The following is a 20115-nucleotide window of genomic DNA, read 5'->3' as shown; positions in this document are numbered from 1 at the left end:
ATGCGCTCCACCACTTCCCTTACTGAGAATTTTCCCCCAGGAGCTTTATACTTGGTTAACAATGAAGAGCGACTATTGCAAAAAACGTTTTGCAAATATGGCCAGTGAAGCATTTCCAACTGGTAATGATTTTCCATCATGATGCCTCAAAAACTGATAAACCAGCTTCCTGCATGCTTGATGTGTGGATAAATGGATGCACGTGTCTTCTGAACTGCAGTAATGAACCAAGGCAAGGAATTAAGCGCGACCAGCACACAAGTCACTCACGATAAATGTGGTGTAATATACATATATATTGATGTGCTCAAGGTCTAGCAGAGGTTTCTAAACACCTTTTTTTGTGATAATGATAAGAAATGAAAGCTTTTTTCTAAAACACTGGTCTTGCACCAAACATTTTTTGACCACAGGTTAAATCCTTCCTTGTTCTGCAGGAGGTCGTAAGCCTGATGCATAGAAAAGTTACCTCCTCACTGCCACTGTTGCCTTCAGTCTTAGTCCAGGAAGCATGACATCCCCTACTCCCTGCAAACAGGGGTTTTGCAACTACTGCTGTCTACGCAGGCAATAAAGCTCTCCCTTTGAAGAGTTTATTATTCAGGGAGTTTACTAACACACACTGTGATCACATTTGGCCAATATAGGAAATGGACCATTATGCATCATTATATATGAACAGGAAGGTACAGGAGGGACATGAAAAATAATCCGGACCTTCTGAAGGAATCTGATACTTCCTAACAGCCTATTTTCCTCCTCAAGAAATTAAAGGTCAAGATAATTGAGAATTTTGCTGCACCCAGGCTATGCTGCTTTCTTGTATGCTCGTCTCAGCAGTCCACAAAGGGAATCCACAGAGACATTTCCCTACTCAGCAATGCACAGCCCTCAATCAAAGACAGTGTCCAAAACACCCTGGCTATCCCAATATGTAAAAAGCATGCCACAAGAAGAACTGAGATAGAGAACCAACTGGAAAGCATATTTTTTCTACAGACCAAAAAGAATCAGAAGGCCTGCCTAGCCAGATAAGTACTCTGAATGTATGCTTTATGACAGAAGAAATCCCTTACAAATGCTGGCATACAGACTGCTGAGGCAAGAAAGGAAACTTAAACCTTTCTGACAGGCACGAAGTTACACTGCTCTGTTTCCTCCACACACACCCCTCCAGGTCCACTGGTCTTCTGGTTCAAGAGCTGATTCCACTGAATTACCTTCAGCTCACAAACCCCAGCACGTGCTTACTGTTATCTTCCCACATCCTTAAAAACCTCACCTTTAATTTACTTCATGTAAGGTTTCATGGCACGCTGCATCAGTAAAGCTTGGATTAGTCTACAGGGTGTCACTTAACCAGGAGGTGGTTTGTGATGTCTCTTCCAGAGTCTGGCAAGACAACAAGGAACATATCTCTTCTGGCAGAGCAAAAACAAGTTGGTGAGTGAATTTCCTAACATAAAATGATAAAAATGTCCTTGGGCAGCATGGACAGGTGGGAGCTTGGTTTTTGTTTTTTAAAGGGAAAAAGAGCAGGGTCTTTAAAAAGGCAAGACACCCAGTCAGGCAAAAATCTTTTCAGTTTCCTTTATCCATGTTCTTCTGTAACAAAATTAAAAATAGAATTTCCTTTCCTTGTAGGTAACTTATAAGAAAAATTCAGGAAGGGTTATGATTTTCTTAGGAAAAAAAAAGCAACAAAAAGGACTGTATTTTTCAGCAGCATCTTTCAGACTTCAAAGATACATGAAGACATCATGCAAAGTTGCAGGAAAGGTAGGAGCAGGCATTGCGTATGCAGCAATACCACCCAAAGAGATAGTTTAAACTTTTAATTCACATCAAGCCTCTGACTTCAGCAAACATTGCCACATAGCTCAGGTTTCCATTCTCAGCAAAGCTTAACCAGCAGTAAGTGGAGTGGCTGTTGTATTCCAGCAACAGAAATACTGAATGGCTTTCTTTGGGCAGGAACAAAGGCATTTAAAATAGCTAAAAATAGCTAAAATTATTGTCCTTATGTTTAATCCAGCACATTTTCCTCTTATGTAATTAAAATTTTGCAATGGCTGTACTTGTGCCTCATGAAGGAAGGCTAGGAATAATGAACAACTGAAACCTCACCAGATATTCAGAAGACAGTGTTTCTGATTTAGCCCAATTAAGTGGAACTTCTTGCAGACTCATACAGGTTTTGACAAATGCTGTGACATACAAAAAATGGTTCAAATGCAATTTTCTTCTCTGCCAAACTAGAACAGTTTTTCAAAACAGTCTAGAACTGAGCTACAAGAATTCAGATCTTCCAACTAGCTGACAAAATTATCAATGCACTGACATAACTGGTCCCCAAACTGCAAGGAGAAATGTGCCACCCATCAATTTATAGCTGATGCTATGTCTTCAAGCTAAATACTCCTGGGAAGTTCACTACAAAATCATTTCTTACATAAAACACATCCACAAATGTTATATCCACGTAGCATACAACCATGTTTATGGTTAAAGCAATCTAAAATATAGGACAGTATTGATTCAACTATATCTTACAGTTGCAAGGTTTAATTTTGTCTTCCCACTTTGCAGTAAGCCCTTTTCCTCAAAACTTACAGGTTAGGTTTTGGTTAGAAGCAGGACAGTTCAAAAAATTGAAGCAAACTAGGTAATTCTCCAGAGTTCTGGCAATTTCGAGTTACAATTTTCCACTAGAAATCTTATGTGTGGCAACTTTGTAACCAAAGCACAGGAAATGAGGGAATTAGTTTACCAGCCTCCCCCAGGCAGTATCTCCTACCCAGAACTAACATTTGGCAGATGGAAAATGTTTCCAACGTTACAAATAAAATAATTTTTTGTAGTTAACTTTCAAAGAGTACTAAATAATGCAGCCATCACTCAAATCAGATCTACCTCTCTACAGAAAGAGTAGGTGGCAAGCTACAACAGTGTGAGTGGGGGGAGGCAGGGAGGAAGGGTTCTTTTACCATAAAGCTGTGAATAAAGAGATCTAAGTTAAATGTCCTTTGTGGCAACTCTTTTTGTTGTAACTAATACTGTCTCAGTTCCACAGCTGGATCTAAACACCTTTGGCTCTCCTAAGAGTTTAATTCAAACGTTTCACAAACTGAAGTCAGTAAAGAGATTATCAATGACTTCCATCAGTTTCGGAACAAGCTTATACTGTGTGCATACATAACAGTAACACTCCTAGCAATACCCTGTACTTACTTAGAAATTTACCCTCCATAGATTGAGAAACACTTTATCTGGCTGTTAAAAGCTTTAATCTAAAAAATTACACAAATTACTTTATTTACACAAGAGGATACACAGGGAATAAACAGTTTGTTCAAGGTCACAGACGGAGTAAGCACCAAGAGAAGCGTTAGAAAACAGACCCGCTGCATTGCCTGTCTTCAGCACAAGCTAAGTATATTAGAAAAAAGGACTATTTTCATCTTTCTTCAGTTTTACATGGCCTGGAGCTAATTAAGAGGTAAATAAAATGCAGACAACCTTGAGAAGGTCAGAAATCTTTATGCCTGCCACCAGCACAGAGGCAGTTTTATTCTGGAATTTTTTTGCTTCATTATCTTACTGCGTCTTAATAATTCAGCAAGTCTAAGCAAGGCAACTTCTTGACAGGCTCCTGCTAATGTGTCCACAGGACCTCTGGCAGATGCAAAATGACAGTCACTCAGAGTCAGTCAGCTTCACTGAGGTGTTATAAATAGCTGTGAATTTTTCCTTTTGGATTTCAGATGTCCAATGTATAATAACTCAGGAGAGTCCTTCCTCAACTGATGAAAGTCATTACTGCTTTATTTTGTGCTAAGGAATTATTCGGATCACCTCATCACCCCTCCCTCCCCCTAAAGATTCATCTTGCCATTTTCCCCATGATCACCAGCTGTTATAGGGTATAGAGGACCACTGACTTTTCAAACATCTTTTGGCCATTTACAAGACTGCAGCAGTTAGTTGCATAGATCCAGAGGCAGCCACCACAGGTGAAACCCGAAGTGAATGCCCAGTGAAGTGGTGCTGCATTTTGCCCGAGTACTGATATTAATTCTGTTGCTGCTTTTCTTGATTTTGAGCTTGACGGGCTTAATCACAGCACTGGTATTCTCAACTTCTATTTCTTTTAATCACCCTAAGTATTTAGCATAGTGTACGAAGAGAAAGAAATCCATACAAAATCTTGCATCCCCACCTCAAATCCAAATCAAACTCCACCTTCCCCATCCAAAAAAAAAAAAAAAAAAAAAGCTAAAAAACACACTAAAGAAAACCAGAACTCAAAGTGTCTATTTACTCTTCCAAAGCTAGTTGTAAATATTCTGAAAATTAAGGCTACATAGTAATACAATGCAGAGAAAGTCCCCCTGGCAGTAAAGGAAACAATGAAGATAAAGACATACATCTTCGTGCATAGAATTTGTTTTTCAGCTGGGGAACTCACTGTGTCATACCAAAATTCATTCATCAGCTTCACTACACTCTATGAATTCCAACTTTGCAATTTCTATGCTCTAAGACTTGGACCAGTAAGACTGGAAACTGCAAACTATCTTGGAAATGTAAGGCTTAAATGCTTTTTAAAATAAACTTCTGTGTCTCCACAATTGCACTGCCACAGGACAGCAATAACCTATGCTGTGCTCACCCACAGTTGGCCTAGAAGCAACACAACTTCAATGGAATTCAATATTTAACTCCAAAGATCCTCCAATCCAGCAAGGCTTTTCATCCCTTTCCCCCTTAGTGCTGAATTGCTCCCCAAAGTTAACTGGGCCAAGCTCCTGTTTAACAGTTACCTGACAGTGCAGGTGACACAGCCATAGTAACACATATGCATCACCCGTACTTCTCCCCTCCACACCTGGTGCTCCACAACCCACTGCATAAGTTGGGATCCACTGAGAGTGGGAAAGGAAATCTCTTTACCTATCTTCAGGTCTGGAACCAAATGGCTTCTCTTCACATTTAAGCTTTCTGCTGCTTTAGGATTGTTAATCAGGAAATGCCTTCCTCTTCTTTTTCAAATATAAAACCTGGTTTCTTTTTTAAACCAAAATTTACATTTGTGATTTTCATTTAATGAGAAAAGTATAGCTTTTGGTTCTTTGGGTTTCTCCCCCCAAAAATCTTAACTAACAGCATCATAGTCTGACTTCAGCAAATGAAAACCTGTAGGTTTTGTTTCTTCTGATGTTTTTAAAGGTTTTTTTACATTATACATTAAGTTTGAAAGTAGTTTACATATACATAAGAACTATATATTCAGCCAAGAAATAAAGGCATCGGAAAAGCACAGAACCACATTTCCAAGAAAACGAATACAGGTTCAAACTCTTCCCAATAAATACACACATGTATTTAGATCAATATGTATCTACAATACATCTAACAGAACCATTCCATCAAACTCTTCTCTAGCTGAAATTTGTTTTCATTCAGAAAGCAATTCATTTAAAAAACTGTTCTATGACCTGAAAGAATAAAATTTATCTAATGTGTAAGGCTTTTCTAGACAGTTTCTATACAAATTATGTGCAAAAAGAACTCCAATAAAGTAAGTAAAGCCTGTGACACAAATTAGTCAACATTCCTACAGGAAATAATGAGTTTTACTTCACTTTTTCTCAATGATCTTTTCCCAAAAGCTGCTCAGACTATGCGAACAGACCTAGTCAACCCATTAGTGCCAAATGCTGGCATTTCCTTTATAGTTGCTGGAAAATGAAGCCATCTTCACTTAGGATAGAAACAAAGTATACCATCAGTCTAACTAAGCCTAGGTAGCAAGATACTTCATTTAAATATTTGGAAATAAAAAAAAAAAAAGAGGTTCAGGGAACAAAACTACCATGTTTTCAAATTCATTAAAACAATATCACAGCTGTCGATGCATTTTAGTATATGCAACAGGTTTCAGGACAAAATGTAACAAAAAATAAACCATACTGCTCTCCTACCACCTTTAACAGTGCAATCCCTCTGCCAGTGCAATTTATTGTGTGCATTACTTAGCCATGCAACAACAAAAGAAAATAAGCAATGGAAAACAATAATCTTCACATTAAAAAATAGTAAAAGTAACCTTAGATTAATGGCAACTAATGTGATACCTACAGACAAAGCTCTAATTCCCCATACAAAGTCAGAATTAACACCCTGGCATTGGGTGGGAAGGGCAGGCAGAGGATGCCATCCCTGTGATCTTCTGAGCATCTCACCAAGTCTGTGAAGGATCCAGGAAAGATGTGTGAAATGAAGAGGGGCAATTCCTTACTGCCCTCAACACTGGCTACTTAAAAAGAACTGCAGCCCCACTGACTTCTGTGGGCATTATCAGATGGAAGAAAACAGCAGCATTTGGCCCTAAGCCTCTCATTTGATGAGCAAATTTCATACTTTAAATGAAAGGCAGAGTTGGGTGCTTACAATTAAAAAAGGAAAACTTGACAAATTCCACTGAACAACTGGTTACTGCAGCGTCATGCCTTTTACCCTGAAACCTAGTTGCTTTGCTACAGGCTCGTCTCAAACTTGTCACACGCTTATGTACCAAACTTGGCATTTAACACACAAGCCAAAACTGGGTTCTTCAGATTTAACAAATCACTGAAGAAGGCTGGAACCAGTCACAAATCAAAAGGAACAGAGCACGAAAGTCTCTTCTGGTGCTCTCTGGAGGTTCTCACTATGCTGTCATAGTGTCATCTTGTGCTTTTAGGATATAAACTCAGACCAAATGAGACAGAAGCAAGGGTCATCTTTCCTAAGACAGGATTCCTTAAAAGACCACAAGTTCAATCTGTCAAACCTTTTCGCAAAATATAAACTGTGTACCTGTATGAGATTAGTTAGCCTCATCTTGTACACTCAGTCATTACGCCACAAGAAACATGTACTTCCTACAGTATATACGAAACACCATCATTTTAGCAATTGCACCTTTAAATAGTCTTCCATTGAAGATTTCTTAATGGGCCAAATGAGAAGTGGTTGCACTGAAGCATTTACTCAGCTCTTGATTTTTCATTTCATGCTTTCAGCACTGTGCACTTGTGCAAGTCCCTTTTCTAAGGCCTAGTTCTAAAGTCAGTTGGACTCCTAAAAGCCTTGATTAAAGTGGTTAAACAACACCCAATTTCAAACAAATGCTTGAGTATTTTTTTAAAATGTTGCCTTATACTGACCTATACTTGAGTTTTTAGTGGAGTTCTTAGGGATGCTGTACAGAGGAAAAAAGGGTTTAATGCTCCGAAGCAAGTATTAACACATTAGGTAGCATTTGTGTGAAAGCTATTGCAAAGCCAACAAATTAAGCAAAGAATGCAAGATGAGAAGTGACTGATTAACGGGTTTGTGACAATCGTGTATGTTGAATTAAACTGGCTCATCACTTCTCTCTCCCTTTTGAAAGATTAAAGCCTTTCACACTGCTGCATACCATGCTGACTTACATATCTAGCATAAAAGGCAGTATTCCACAGATAATCTTCCCTGTATATCACCTACCCTTTGAAACAATTGTACTCCATCAAACAAGAATCTGGGAGCATTACTCATCAAGGCACACAGTCTACGGCTCTTACAGGGTGCACTTCCTACAGCTCAGATATTGCAAATCTGAAGATTACCAAAAACAGTACTAGAACATTCAGGTTTCCCTTCTTTAAATGTCTATTTTCAGAAAATGAATAACCTCCAGCATTGCAGATAAATGCGTTTAAGAAAATAATTGAAAGACTTATTGGCAGTGTTTCAGGACACTTCCATGACTTCATGCAACAGCTTGTGATTTTACAACTAAGCTGAAGAATATGTACCCTGCAGGCTTGCAAGGCCCTCAATTACTGTAACAGAAATAATGAGCCTTACACTTGCAAAACTAATGGCACTAATCATTTATCTTTCAGAATATATCTCTCCCCACCACTAAAACGTATATATGAAGTTATTATTTCCAAACCGTTCTACAGAGAGTATTTCAGTTTCCTGCTAAAGAGAAAGTGCCAAACTCTTCTCTCAGGCTTACCACAATCCAAGTATGAATATGAGTGGGAAGGAAATGCAAACTTTCAGACCCATTCCTTCAAACTCACAGAATATTGATTTTAGATGCAGCCATTAAGAACTACTGATACTTTTTTCACCTTCTTCCTTTGCAGCACCCAGTGAACACACGTTCTTACACAGTCTCCAGTCTGTACTTACTCTTAGTTCAACTTCTTTGCCAAGTAAGTCATACAGACTTGCTCCTTTGGAGGTGATTTCGGAAGCAAGCTGTCTAGCTGCCTTCAAGTCAGCAATCTGGAAACACAGCAACAGCACTGAATAGCAAAAGAGAATCCCAAATATCACAAAGAAAATCCACAACAGATTTTTCCCATTTTGATGTTAAAATTGCATAGAAGGTCAGCAACAGTGGCTGAAACTCTACTATAGTATTGAAGAAGTTGTTCACTGGAATCAGAGTGAGCCTATCTCTTGGCTTTAAAATGGCCTAGATGAGGCATCATTTAGACATAGGCTTCTGGGTGAAACCCCAGCCACTTTAGGCCAACAACAACAAAAAACCTCCTCAAAACTGTGACTCAGCCAGTTGTTGGTTCATGTGCTGCCCAGGGCAAATGGAAACATCACCTTCTTCATATTCAAAAGTAAAAAGTATATACACCAAAAGGTTGTGACCAGCATATTGCATAGGTAATGAATATTGATCATCTACAAATGTTTTTTCATAACTTCTTCAGGTGCTTTCTTCAGAGTCACACACCAGACTGACCCAGAGGAAAAATCACCTGTGGTTTTGGCATTTTTTTCAAGAATGATAGTATTACTGCCTAACATGCAGGCATGACATAGTATAACTATAAAAGAATCAAAGACTAAAAATATTAGAACATAGAAAAGGTGCTAAAACTAACAAAAAGCAGTAACAGGAATTACTCTTATTTAACAAAGCGTTGAGGTTTTTTTTAATATGTAGAGATGGCATTTATTTTAAGGGCTTGAACAGCTTTGATGTCTGTTAGGGTAACATGAAGATTTCCCTTTCCTTCAATGCAAATGGGCTGAAAACCAACTTTCAATCAGTATTTTGCAAAATCCTCCTGTTGCAACAAGGTTAGTAGATAGAAAATAGTCTTTATTCCAGCCTACTCCAATATTTCTATGATTTCAACAGCGGTCCAAACCAAAGATAACCAATTTTGTGCCACTGTTGCCTTGTATTAAGCTTCTGGTTGAGAATTCACAGAGATTAAAACAAATCATAACATATAACAGAAAGTACAAGTTAAAACCATACCCACTCTCTTGCGAGAACATTCTCCACTTAAGTTTCAGATAGAAAATGGATTTGTTTTTCATAAGTTAACACCAAACCCCTGCCCAAAACAAGAGTACAAGTTCTCCTTACTTTTGAGCCAAGATCAAACTTTAACTTGCTGCTGTCTTCCTCGCTCACATCTGCACGTTCCACTCCCTTGGTATTCATAGCACCATAAAGCACAGAGGTGACCTTTAGCAGTTCCTTCACTGCATAGCCATCTGCCTGGTAAAGCTTCTTAGTGTTGAGCTTTATGTGAACTTTGGTAGCCTTTGGGAAGAAAGAATGAATTAATTGTGTCACAAAGAACAAAATCCTCATTTACCTCTTCACACTTCACTCCAAAGCTCTTTTTGGGAGCACCATGCTCTGCTTTGCAGAAATAAATCTTCGTGTTTGGAAACTCAAGTTTGCCTCATCATATTGCTGATGTTTCTAGAAGAAATTTTTCTGAAACGTGCACTTTCTGTATGTCAGAATATTTGCAGATAATTTCCAGAATGAAGAAACTCAAACTATCCATTAATTCTTCCCTGCATGAAGATCAGCAAAAACCCTGTGTGCCACTTAAATTCAAATTAAGTTTAAGTGGAATGTAAGTGCTGCCCAGGTCTTGTGATGATGCTGCAGAGAGGTAAATTTCATCCTTAATGAGTTAAAAGAATAAGATCAATTATCCTAATTTAACTGTCTTCTCTTCCGGTAGTACCTTCAGAATGTTTTATTGTTTCTCTCAGATTTTTCCCTGCTACGATATTAGTGATTTTATTCCCTTGTCTTCCAGCTCTGAAAAGTACAGACAGACCAGTAAGGAAAAAAAAATTATATCATCTTTTTATACTTCAAAATAATAAACGGGAAAAAAGAGCATAATAGAAATGATACATCTGTCACAGAAAGGACACAAATGTTGTTCTTGAAATTCCTGACAAGATTATATTATAAACAAATAGTCACAAGAGGCCAACACCAAACTTCAGGTAGAACTTTGAGGCAATCTTCCTGACAGCATGACTAAACAAGCAAGCAAATAAAAATTGATCACCAGTTATGAATACAAAAACTAAGCATCCAAATGACTTCAAATCTTCTTTTCAGTATCTTTAAGATGAAACTTCTGCTAGAATGTTTATCCTTTGGGAATACTGTGTGGCAGAAAGAATCTATCCACGATTCACTCATGGTATTACACAACATTGGTACTACAGTGTTACCGTAAGCAATTCACCCTCCCCCTAGGGCTCTGACAGTGCAAGACCTTCAATCTGGGGTAAAAGACTCAAACATTAAAATGGTTGGTACAAGTTTTGCCCACTCCACACTGAGCTTCACTGAATAACTGACTGCAGGAAAATTTCCTGTGAAACTGAAGAGAGAAAGGACCACATCTCAAATCATGGATTTAGCTCCAACTTTTCAAAGAACAAAGTGAATGAAGCAAACAGTTGTTGGCACGTTGTTTCTTCATAAGCAACTTGTCAAACTTCGTGACTTTATAATCAGATTTCCATTTCCAAGAAGTGTTTACCTCTTGCCTCTCTTGTTCCAAAATCTCAACCCAGCAGAGGAAACTGACTCTACATCTGCTTCCTGCCAGCAGGAACTTGGCTGAAAAGTGAAGTCTAAACTTCCAGAACAGGTTACTGATGTTGTACACCCTAGGCCGGGGTAATATGAGACTTGTGGTACCAAAACCCTAATCATTTCTGAAAATTTTGACCAGCATGACCTCAAATGAGCCAATACACAAAGTGGAAAACCAGATATGTTCTCCTTTCTTCCCTTTCAGTAGAAGGAATCTAAAAAACTAAGCATAGAAACTGTACGTATTAAATTTTAAAGAGAAGCAGGTCATTAAATTGGCAGAGTCTGTTAAACATCCCGTACACAAAGACGACTAATGTACCACATCATAAAGGATGTTGTTAAAGACAGGAATTCCAATTTCAGTTCCACTGAACCCCAAGAGAGAAAAATCAGTGCCTAGTAAAAGGAAAAAAAAGAAGCTTTTTCACTCAAAGACTACTTAAAAAGAAGGAAAAATACACAGACAAGTACATATATTTTTCAGGTTGGCATAACAGCACCACTCACTCAAGAAGGTAACTTCATGTTTGGAAAGCTTGAGACAGTCACCTATTTTATAACAGCTCTAAATAGTTTTAGAGCATCACTAAAAATCACCTCCATCTATTCTGAAGATCAGACTATTACAATGCAATAGAAAAGAGAAATAGAAATATACTGCAAGAATGGCATTGACAGACAGAAAGTTTCTTTTACTTTAAAATCTTCTTTATTATTATCATAGAGCCAAATTTTGACAGTGTGATGGAAATGCAAAAACAGCCCAGGGAAGAACCAGAACTCCCAGCTGAGTGCTCCAGCCATTCAGTTGCGGAGTCATGGTCTTTAGCCCATCTAGCTCAAATATTTTGCATTCTTTCTTGTACAATGGCACATTCTTGATATGAAAAATGAGGATTGCTCTCATGTCTCTGTCTTGTTTAGTACTTAGAATAGTATCCTGGGTACTAAAGTAGTGGCTCTAAATCTCCATAGCCTGAAATGGGAATTGAACACATGATACTTCCTGGAAAGCACTCAGGCAGATCAACTGCTTCTCCCATCACTTTTTAAAAAAACAAATATGTCTGCCTTTTGCAAAAAGTTTGTACCCTGGTTTGCTAAATATGTTTTCATGAATGCATTTCTATGAGACTAAACTCATCAGAGGATTTTTGCTGCACTCTGCCTCAAATTTGGATCCAAGTGGGCTCGAGTAGGAGCCAGGTATTGAGCCACACAGACTAGGGCAGTTCTAGGTGGGCAAATGATTAAAAGAACCATGTAAGGCAACCCTGCAGACACTTCAGGAACTTTTGGGTCTGAAAAGGAGATACTTGGCAAGTTCTCAAACTACCAGTAACATAGAGCAATACATAATTTGTGCAAAAAATGAACACATCTTTACTCCTTGTTCAGTAAAGGAGAGCAATACTCTAGTTATATTTCATGATGATTAATCTATCCTGATATTCTTTTCTGAGACAAATCTGTCTCCATCAAATCTCACATCTGGCTATGCATGCGTAAAGCTATTAGGTACTGGAGAAGGTAACTGTGAATTCCATGGACAGTGAATTATTAAGGAAATGTCTACAAGCTTTTCTTATTCTGAAAATGCTGAAAAACTACAATAATCCCCATATTCTCTTGTAATATTAACTGAGACTAAGTATAGGATGAGTAAAGAAATTTCCATGCATTTCATTTTCTGAATCATATTATATAATTCTTCAAAACCCTTGGGATTTCTTACATGAAATTAGCTATTGAAAGGAAAATGTATGCATAACGCTATTTCTGTTTCCATACTTGTACTTTTAAAACATGCTTGATTTGGAGGGGGGAGATCCCTCTAAACAAAATAGGTCTGTTCGCTACATCTTATGATGCTCCAGGGCTCAAAAGTGCATTCTGGTATGTACAGAAGTGTATCATGCTCTGAACATACTAAAATTAAGAATTCAGAATATTTATGGTGGACATCATCACAAATCAGAAGGGAAAAGCTGGCTTGGTTATAATGTCATTTTAATATATTTGAAAAATTCAAAAAAGTATTATAAGAAATTAATCTTTGGTATTAGCATAAAGATTTCCATTGCTTCCAGACCCACCCATAGCCCCATTAAGTTTTTTTCCACCTGATTAAGAGTGCTATGTAAGTGTCCCATAACAGCAAAGGCTCATGCTGCATCAAAATAACAAAAATATGAAGGACAATGTTATTTTATTCCACAAGACTAAAAAAGTTGATAGCCCAATTCAAGTATGCTCATGCATAACATGATCAAAGATTTGATCTGAGAAAAATATGGCTCCATCTAGTAAGTGAGAAGGCTCATACAACAGAATACCAATATATGATTCTATATCATAAAGAAAACATCAGAAATTATGACTATTCAAGCATACAAAAGAATCAGGCATCCAAAGTTAGCAATAAATATGATGGCATCTCTTCTGAATCCATTTAAATGGCTTCAAAAAATTTCATAGCTACAGTTATTTCTTTCACTATTACCTTTTTATAAACATGAAGAGATAAGGATGAATACCATTTTAGTGTTAGACATTTAGATCCCAGTCCTGCAGTGAGATGTACATAACTCTATATGATTTCAGTAACAGCATGCCCTGGCCTGTTCAAGTTTGTAACAGCAGAAGAATACAATACATGCTCAGCCACCCATTGCAAGGAAATTGTAAGGGGTTAAAAGAGAAAGCACTAAAGCTAGTATTTCAACGTGCTTAAGCATGACTCCTTAGGCAGACTCACCATGAACTGAGCCACTGCCTTAATGAAGAAAACCCGGTCCTGTTCTGTCTCCACATCAGGAGGAATATCAGTCTGAGGTTCGTACCTGTTGGAAGAAGCATACATAGATTCTGACAAGAAATACATGTGCAATATTAAAGAGACTGGTTCATTTGTGAGGCAAAAATCAAACAAAACAAGCATGTACGAGGCTGGAAAACAAATCTTCAGCTCCTACTGCAGACTGGGGTATCAAGACCCTGGAATGCATACAATGGGTTTGTATACAAACTGCAAAAGCTGTAAAACCTGAGACACTTCTCCAGAACGAATTGTTACTGTGGGGTCCTCAATACATCTTTTCAGTCAGTTTTGCAAAGGAGAAAAATTTAGCTGGCTCAATCAAGTCTGTGAAATACTTATTTTTAGAATTAATTTACTACTTAAATCACAAGCTGCTTACATAAATCAAACTAAACTTAAATCATGTGTAGCTTCACAATTTAAAACACCAGGCATACAACTGAGTTAATACCCCAGTTTTTCCGGTGGTATGTTAAGATGACTTGTACTGGATTACTATTGTTGGTAATAACAAAAACAGTCATCTTGTCCTTTAAAATGTTATGACACTTTTCCACACTCTCAAAATACACAATAAAAGTTCACACTCAGACATAATTCAAACATATTACTTTCAAAAGTAAGCAAAACTTATGAAAAAGCAAATTGAAATATTGTGAAATGCTTTTAAAAAACACTACTGAAATGCAGAAACTTCTAGAAGTCACCAGCATATAGAAAACAAGGAAGAATAAACAGTAAATTCCCAGTATCACAAAAGACTTTGAGACTTTCAGCATTCAGACAGGCAAAAAAGCATCTTCGCTTTCAAATCACGTTTGAAATTATGAGCAAGGCACGTGCAAAGTAGCCTCTCTGCTTTGAAGTGTAATTAAAAGGCTTCTGGAAGCTGGAAAAGCTGTCTGCCTGTGTCAAGTGTAATTCTGACCCATAGCAGAAAAGGATGCCAGTGTTCAGTTGCTATTTGATCTGAAAGTGAAGCACTTCACTATTAGGCATAGGGTTCCCAGTAATCTTATAACACAGAAGTTTAAGCTTTTAAAAGCGTTCAGGTTCATTAGAGAAACATATTTTTAAAATTATATTTTTGTTTTCTTCCAATAGCTCTGTTATTTTATTGTTTCACACTAGGAGGGACACTGATTTATGTTTTTACATGAGTTGAAAACAAGCAGTAATTTAGACCCTCAGTGTAACAGCAGTATTTTAAAGAACATTTAGGTAACTTAATCCAAGTAATTCTGAACGGTTGTATTTCCCCGTTTTATTACAATTGCAACAGTAGTCAGCAAATTTCTAACAGCTCAGTAATTAAACTTAATGGATACTAATTATCAATCCAGACCAGCAGTCAGGCACATAGGTCACTGTCATATTTTCAAGTGTAATATTCTACCTTATGAGTAGCTTAAAAAGCTCAGGGGTTTTTTTCACTTACATGGGAGAAAGAAGATTATGTATAATTTGATTAGCACCTCAAGTTTCATAAATATTTAACCAAAGTCTGTCAATGGGTTAAGTGGGTGTAAAACTACAATTGGATAGTAGTAGATTAGTACTGTATCATTTTATTTTTTTTTAAACATGGCATGGATGCTGGAGGATACCAGGTTGAACCAATAACAATTATAGCAACAAGGTAAGAAGTTAACTGTATCTAGGTAAGTTCCCACTATCTATCACCCTGTTTGGGGTACAAGGTCAGATACAGGCAGAATGGTAATGGAGTTTGTAGAATATGTGAAAGAGATACAGCTACTTTTGAATAAGTATGTCCACCTTCAGGATGCAATCTCTGCCAGGAGTGAGTCATTGTATTTTCTACTTCAGGTACTAAACCAATTTTTTTGTTTGTTTTGGCTTTATAATTAAACTAAAAACCTGCAAACTTAACTACCACATTTTCTACCTGATATTTAGAAGAGCAGATCTCAAAGAATGACTAAATATCATTATGTTCCTCCTTAAACTTCTTAATACAGTTTCACACCAAAACATCACCTCCAGGCATACATATCACATCCCAGCATTGGCCCCAACATTTGTTAGCCTAATCACCAACCTTTTCACTAGCCAGAGAAGCACTTCTGAAACAAGCATGAAGTTTGGGGTATGGAAATTCTCCATGGATATGAGCCGGGGATACCCCAGTGCCCTCATCATCTCAGTAAAATCTGAAAAACAAGCAAGAGCAGGGATTCCTTCTTACATATCCCACACAGGCGTTACCAAGAACTCCAGTTCCCACAGCACGCTGTTCATGTACCCTTAGATATGCCCTGTTCAAAGCATTGTTAAAAAACCATCCTGAATGGATGAATTAAAAAAATAATATTTCAATAGAAAACACGCCTGAGTAAAAAGGCGACTTTTTAACAAGCAATTCACCGGGCAGAAACACTGCTAAAACAGCTTCTCTCTACAAAACACACCATTTAAATGAAGTTAATGATCACCACTATGCAAAGGCTGTGCTGTCCCAGTCCTCCGCCTTTAGCATGCTGTGTTAAAAGCGCAGCTCGCCAGTCAATTTAAAGAAAGGTTCCGACCTTGCAGCAGGCTTTCCCTTAGCCCTCGTCTGAGGCCTTGGTAGCACCCCAAGCGCCCCTCACCCTCCAGCCCAGCCTCCTGGATCTCTAAGTGAAACTACAGGGCAAAACCTCAAGGAGAAGCGGGACCCTGCGGCACCCAACGCGGCCGGAGCTGCTCTCCAGGCCCCAGCGAGCCGCGGCAACCCGGGGGAGGTGGGCCGAGACCAGGGGCTGCCGCGTCGCGTCGCGTCTCGTCCCACCCCAGACCCCGCTCGCCCCCTCAGCTCGGCTCCCTCACTCCGGAGGTCGCGGAACGACATCGCCGAGGAGCCCGCGGGCCTCCGCCTGCCGCCGCCGCGGCGCTAGGCCGCGCCGCCCGTCTCTATGGCAACCCCGCCCGCTACGGCGCAGCGGCCGGGCCAAACTCCTGCGGAAAGCGAAGCACCCTTGGCGGTGGGTCAGGCCCCGGCCCCTATGGCCCTTCCCGAGGCGCGACGGCGCTGGGTCTGCCTGGGGCATCCTCTCAGCAGCCGGGGCGGTGAAAGCGAGCGGCTCCGTAGGGCGCCCGGCTTTCCCCTTGCTCTGCGGGGTGGTGGGGCCTGCTGGCCAGATGGCTGCCCCTGAGGCGCAGGCTGCCGCCACCGCCCGGGCCAAATCTGGGACGACCTGCTGCGCCCTGTGCGGTGGGAGACGGCTCCGGGACTCCACAGCTCCCTGCTGTCGCACACCAGCTACCCGCCAGCACCCTGCCTGAGGGGAGATCCAGGCGGGACAGGAGCTTTGCTGAGGCTGTCTTAAATGCGTTATTCAGGGACTGGGGAGGGAGGGCGAAGAGGCATCATCAGTTCTTTTCAGAGAAGGCCCAACAGTACCTGTGCCACGTTAAACCGTGGCTGCTGTGGTTTGAGGAGAAGGCCGTGCTCTCCCACGGGATGGCACAACAGCCACCAGGGATGTGACAACCCGTGTCCTCACCTCGCCTGAGCGGACACAAACCGACCGCTGCTGCATCCCGGGGGGCTGCGTCCCTGGCTCTCGGTCCTGTTCGAGTCAGCGCGTCCACCTTCCACCCGCTCTGCAGAGGAGGACTCGGATCTCTCTGAGGATGGGAGCCTGAGCTCGACGGGGAGCAGAGGACGAGGACCAGCAGGAAGGCAGGTGGGAACACCTCCCTCTCTATGGTCACACGTTTCTGATGGGCATCCAGGGTGCCACAGCCACGCAGACAGCAACTGCAGTACGCAGAGCGCTTGCCGAAATGCACAAGAGGTCTTTGGCTCAGCCCAGACTGCACGTGGCTGCCCGGCGGCAGAGCCAGACCCCTGTGCATTCATTGTCCATCCCAAGGGACACCCATGGAAACCAGCGTCCCCGGGCCAGCCAACACAGCTTCTTGTGCCCTCTCAGCTCCTACCTGCAACTGACATTGACTGATTCTGTCAGCAGTTTCATAACAAACTTCTTAAAGGCTCTTGGTGTCCTGAGTTTGCCCCTACAGACATAACCAACAGTTTTCATGTTGATGCATCAAGTAAGAACAGTATGACAGCTTCTCCGCTAACACTTGGTGGTTTCAGATGTCCTAAAGGAACAGGAGCTCTAACCACGAGGCTCTGCAGAAACACTGGACGGAGCAGCCGCAGCTCTTACTGACAGGGTCATCAATATCGCGGGGTAGAATGAGTTGAAAATAATCTAGATGTCAGGCTGATCTATGGACATCTTAGGACGTTTTGCGGAGCAGTCCACAGTTTTCCAGTTCTAACTGCCCAAGCATATAAAAGACATGCACACATGGGCTCTGTGTTGAGCAGTACCCTATCCACATGATTGAAAAAGTAATCAGAAACAAGGAAATAGCAATATATCCTAGAAAGAATAATTATTGAAATGAAGTAAGTACATTAGAAAGTAGGACACATGATTAGAGGCTGGGTTTCTTATGCCAGAAAGCCATGAGATAGCAAACCTTAAATAATTCAGTAGTTCAAGAGTGTATCAGCAATCCAGTAACTTGAGCAGGGGGACCAGAGAAGGAAGGAAACCTCCCCCTGCTCTACTGCTGTGTTAAATTGACTACCAGGCAAAAGGCAGGTGGGATGAAATATGTAGGGGAAAGCCAAAGCTGTAAAATAAATGAAATAAATTGTCAGTGTTTACCTCAGCTCTTCACTTTATATAAATATCATTAATATTTATGTATTAATATTAGAGTATGGTGCTGGAGGTGGCGTGGATGTAGCTTTGTACTAAATAGGGGCCCAAAGAGGAGCAAACTGCAGCCATATAACCATGGCAGGACCTCACACCACATCCACGAGGGCTAAGCCTTTCTCCCTGCCACCTTCCTTTCTCTAGAAATCCACACCCAAAGGAAAATACACTACACGTGAGCTACCCTCCATGGAAACAGCTCCCCATTCCACAGCCCAGTTAACACTTTTGAGGGATGTTTTTCTTCCCCCTTCATCACTACAGAAGCTGGAAATTTTGTTGGAAAAGAAAATGTAAAATTTTGGCGCAGGTTTCTGTGGCAATGGGTGAGCTATCAGGTGAAATTGCAGGCTTCTGAGTACAGATGATAATATCTTCATTGCACATCTGCAGTGCCTGGTCTCCATCCAAATCTCTAATTTAAGTGAAAATTCATTTCTTTAGGGCTGTAGGAAGCCACAACTGCTGCTGGGGGCCTAGTAGAGGTGTGGGAGGAACCCAGCCAGGGGTTGTGAACACCATCCAAGCAGCATGTAAACATCCAGTGGCACTGACTGCCACTCAGGCTGGTTTCTAGCAGAAGGTGGTGACCCCACTTTGCAGCCTGAACCACTGGTGATAAGGAATTAGCAGCCCCTGCTGTGAACAGCTTTGCTCTGAAACGCAGTTGGATATGACAGAAGCAACAGCTATTATTTAACACCTCATGGAAAATAATATCCTCCTCAGGGTGTTTCATATGCTGTGCATGTGAATTTTGGGGCTCCCCAGATCACTTTAGGGCTGACAAGCGCTATGCATGCTGTGAGTGGGACCAGGCAAACCCTTCCACACCCCAGGCTGTTAGCATCATCCCATCCTATTTACTGCCTCCATTCTGGTTTCAGGACTCTGCCAGCACCTTTTAGCCCCTCTCTCTGGCTCCCACCCATCCCCAAACACAACACTGAAGTTGAGTCATCCTTTGGCTCATGAGCATCCATTAATCAAAGATTTCACCAAAAAAACATTAATCTGGACAGCTGAACATCATTGATCTGGACTACATGCCATCGAGTCCCTTTTGGCTGCTGCAAGTGTGGTTAGTGCCCGAGTTTGCAGTGCACAGCCTCTCTGTGTGCTGGGAGAGCCTCAAGTGTCCAGACCAAGGCAGGAGATGAGCTCTGCAATCTAAGAGAGATGGGAAGGACAGGGCAGGAGAAACCATCTCAACAGCAAGGATGGCCAGACCTTGTAGCACCCCACCAGCCTCCTCTGCCTATAAGACAAACTCTTCTCTCTTTCTGGGGAGAAAGACCAGTTTGGCCACATCTGCCCATACAGGATCCCCTCCTCCATGTATGGAGCTCAAACATACAACCCCCATGTATGTGTTCTGCTACTTCACCTCATTTTTGCCATTTTAGGATCAGCAAAACAAATCTAATGATTTGCTGGTTGAGACACCTTTCCTCACTGTGTTCACCAAACACTCTCTACATCTAAAACAGTGTTATCGATCTCACAGTCAGAGTGTCCTGGCCCTCAGCCAGCATTTTTTCATTTCTCCCCATCTCATCCCAGCAGCGCTGGCTGCACCCTTCAGCAGTGGCTCCTTGTCTCAGGCTGTGCCT

General features: G+C 40.7%; 1 protein-coding gene across 4 annotated transcripts in view; it reads right to left on the bottom strand.

Moving 5' to 3' along the window:
• CLUAP1 (clusterin associated protein 1) overlaps nt 1-16686 on the bottom strand; it is a 71788-nt gene extending 55102 nt beyond the window's left edge. For all 4 annotated transcript variants that reach the window (XM_075059485.1, XM_075059486.1, XM_075059484.1 and 1 more), the window contains exons 1-5: nt 16587-16686; nt 15820-15931; nt 13695-13779; nt 9440-9619; nt 8233-8328 (exon numbers count right to left, since the gene is read on the bottom strand). In XM_075059485.1, coding sequence (XP_074915586.1) covers nt 8233-8328; nt 9440-9619; nt 13695-13779; nt 15820-15931; nt 16587-16608 — 495 coding nt within the window. In that variant the 5' untranslated portion in view covers nt 16609-16686. The remainder of the gene's footprint in view (nt 1-8232; nt 8329-9439; nt 9620-13694; nt 13780-15819; nt 15932-16586) is intronic.
• Between the last annotated feature and the right edge of the window lie 3429 nt (nt 16687-20115).

Source organism: Buteo buteo, chromosome 29 (assembly GCF_964188355.1).
Source record: "Buteo buteo chromosome 29, bButBut1.hap1.1, whole genome shotgun sequence".
NCBI lineage: Eukaryota > Metazoa > Chordata > Aves > Accipitriformes > Accipitridae > Buteo > Buteo buteo.
This window is presented reverse-complemented; position numbering and strand designations above follow the sequence as displayed.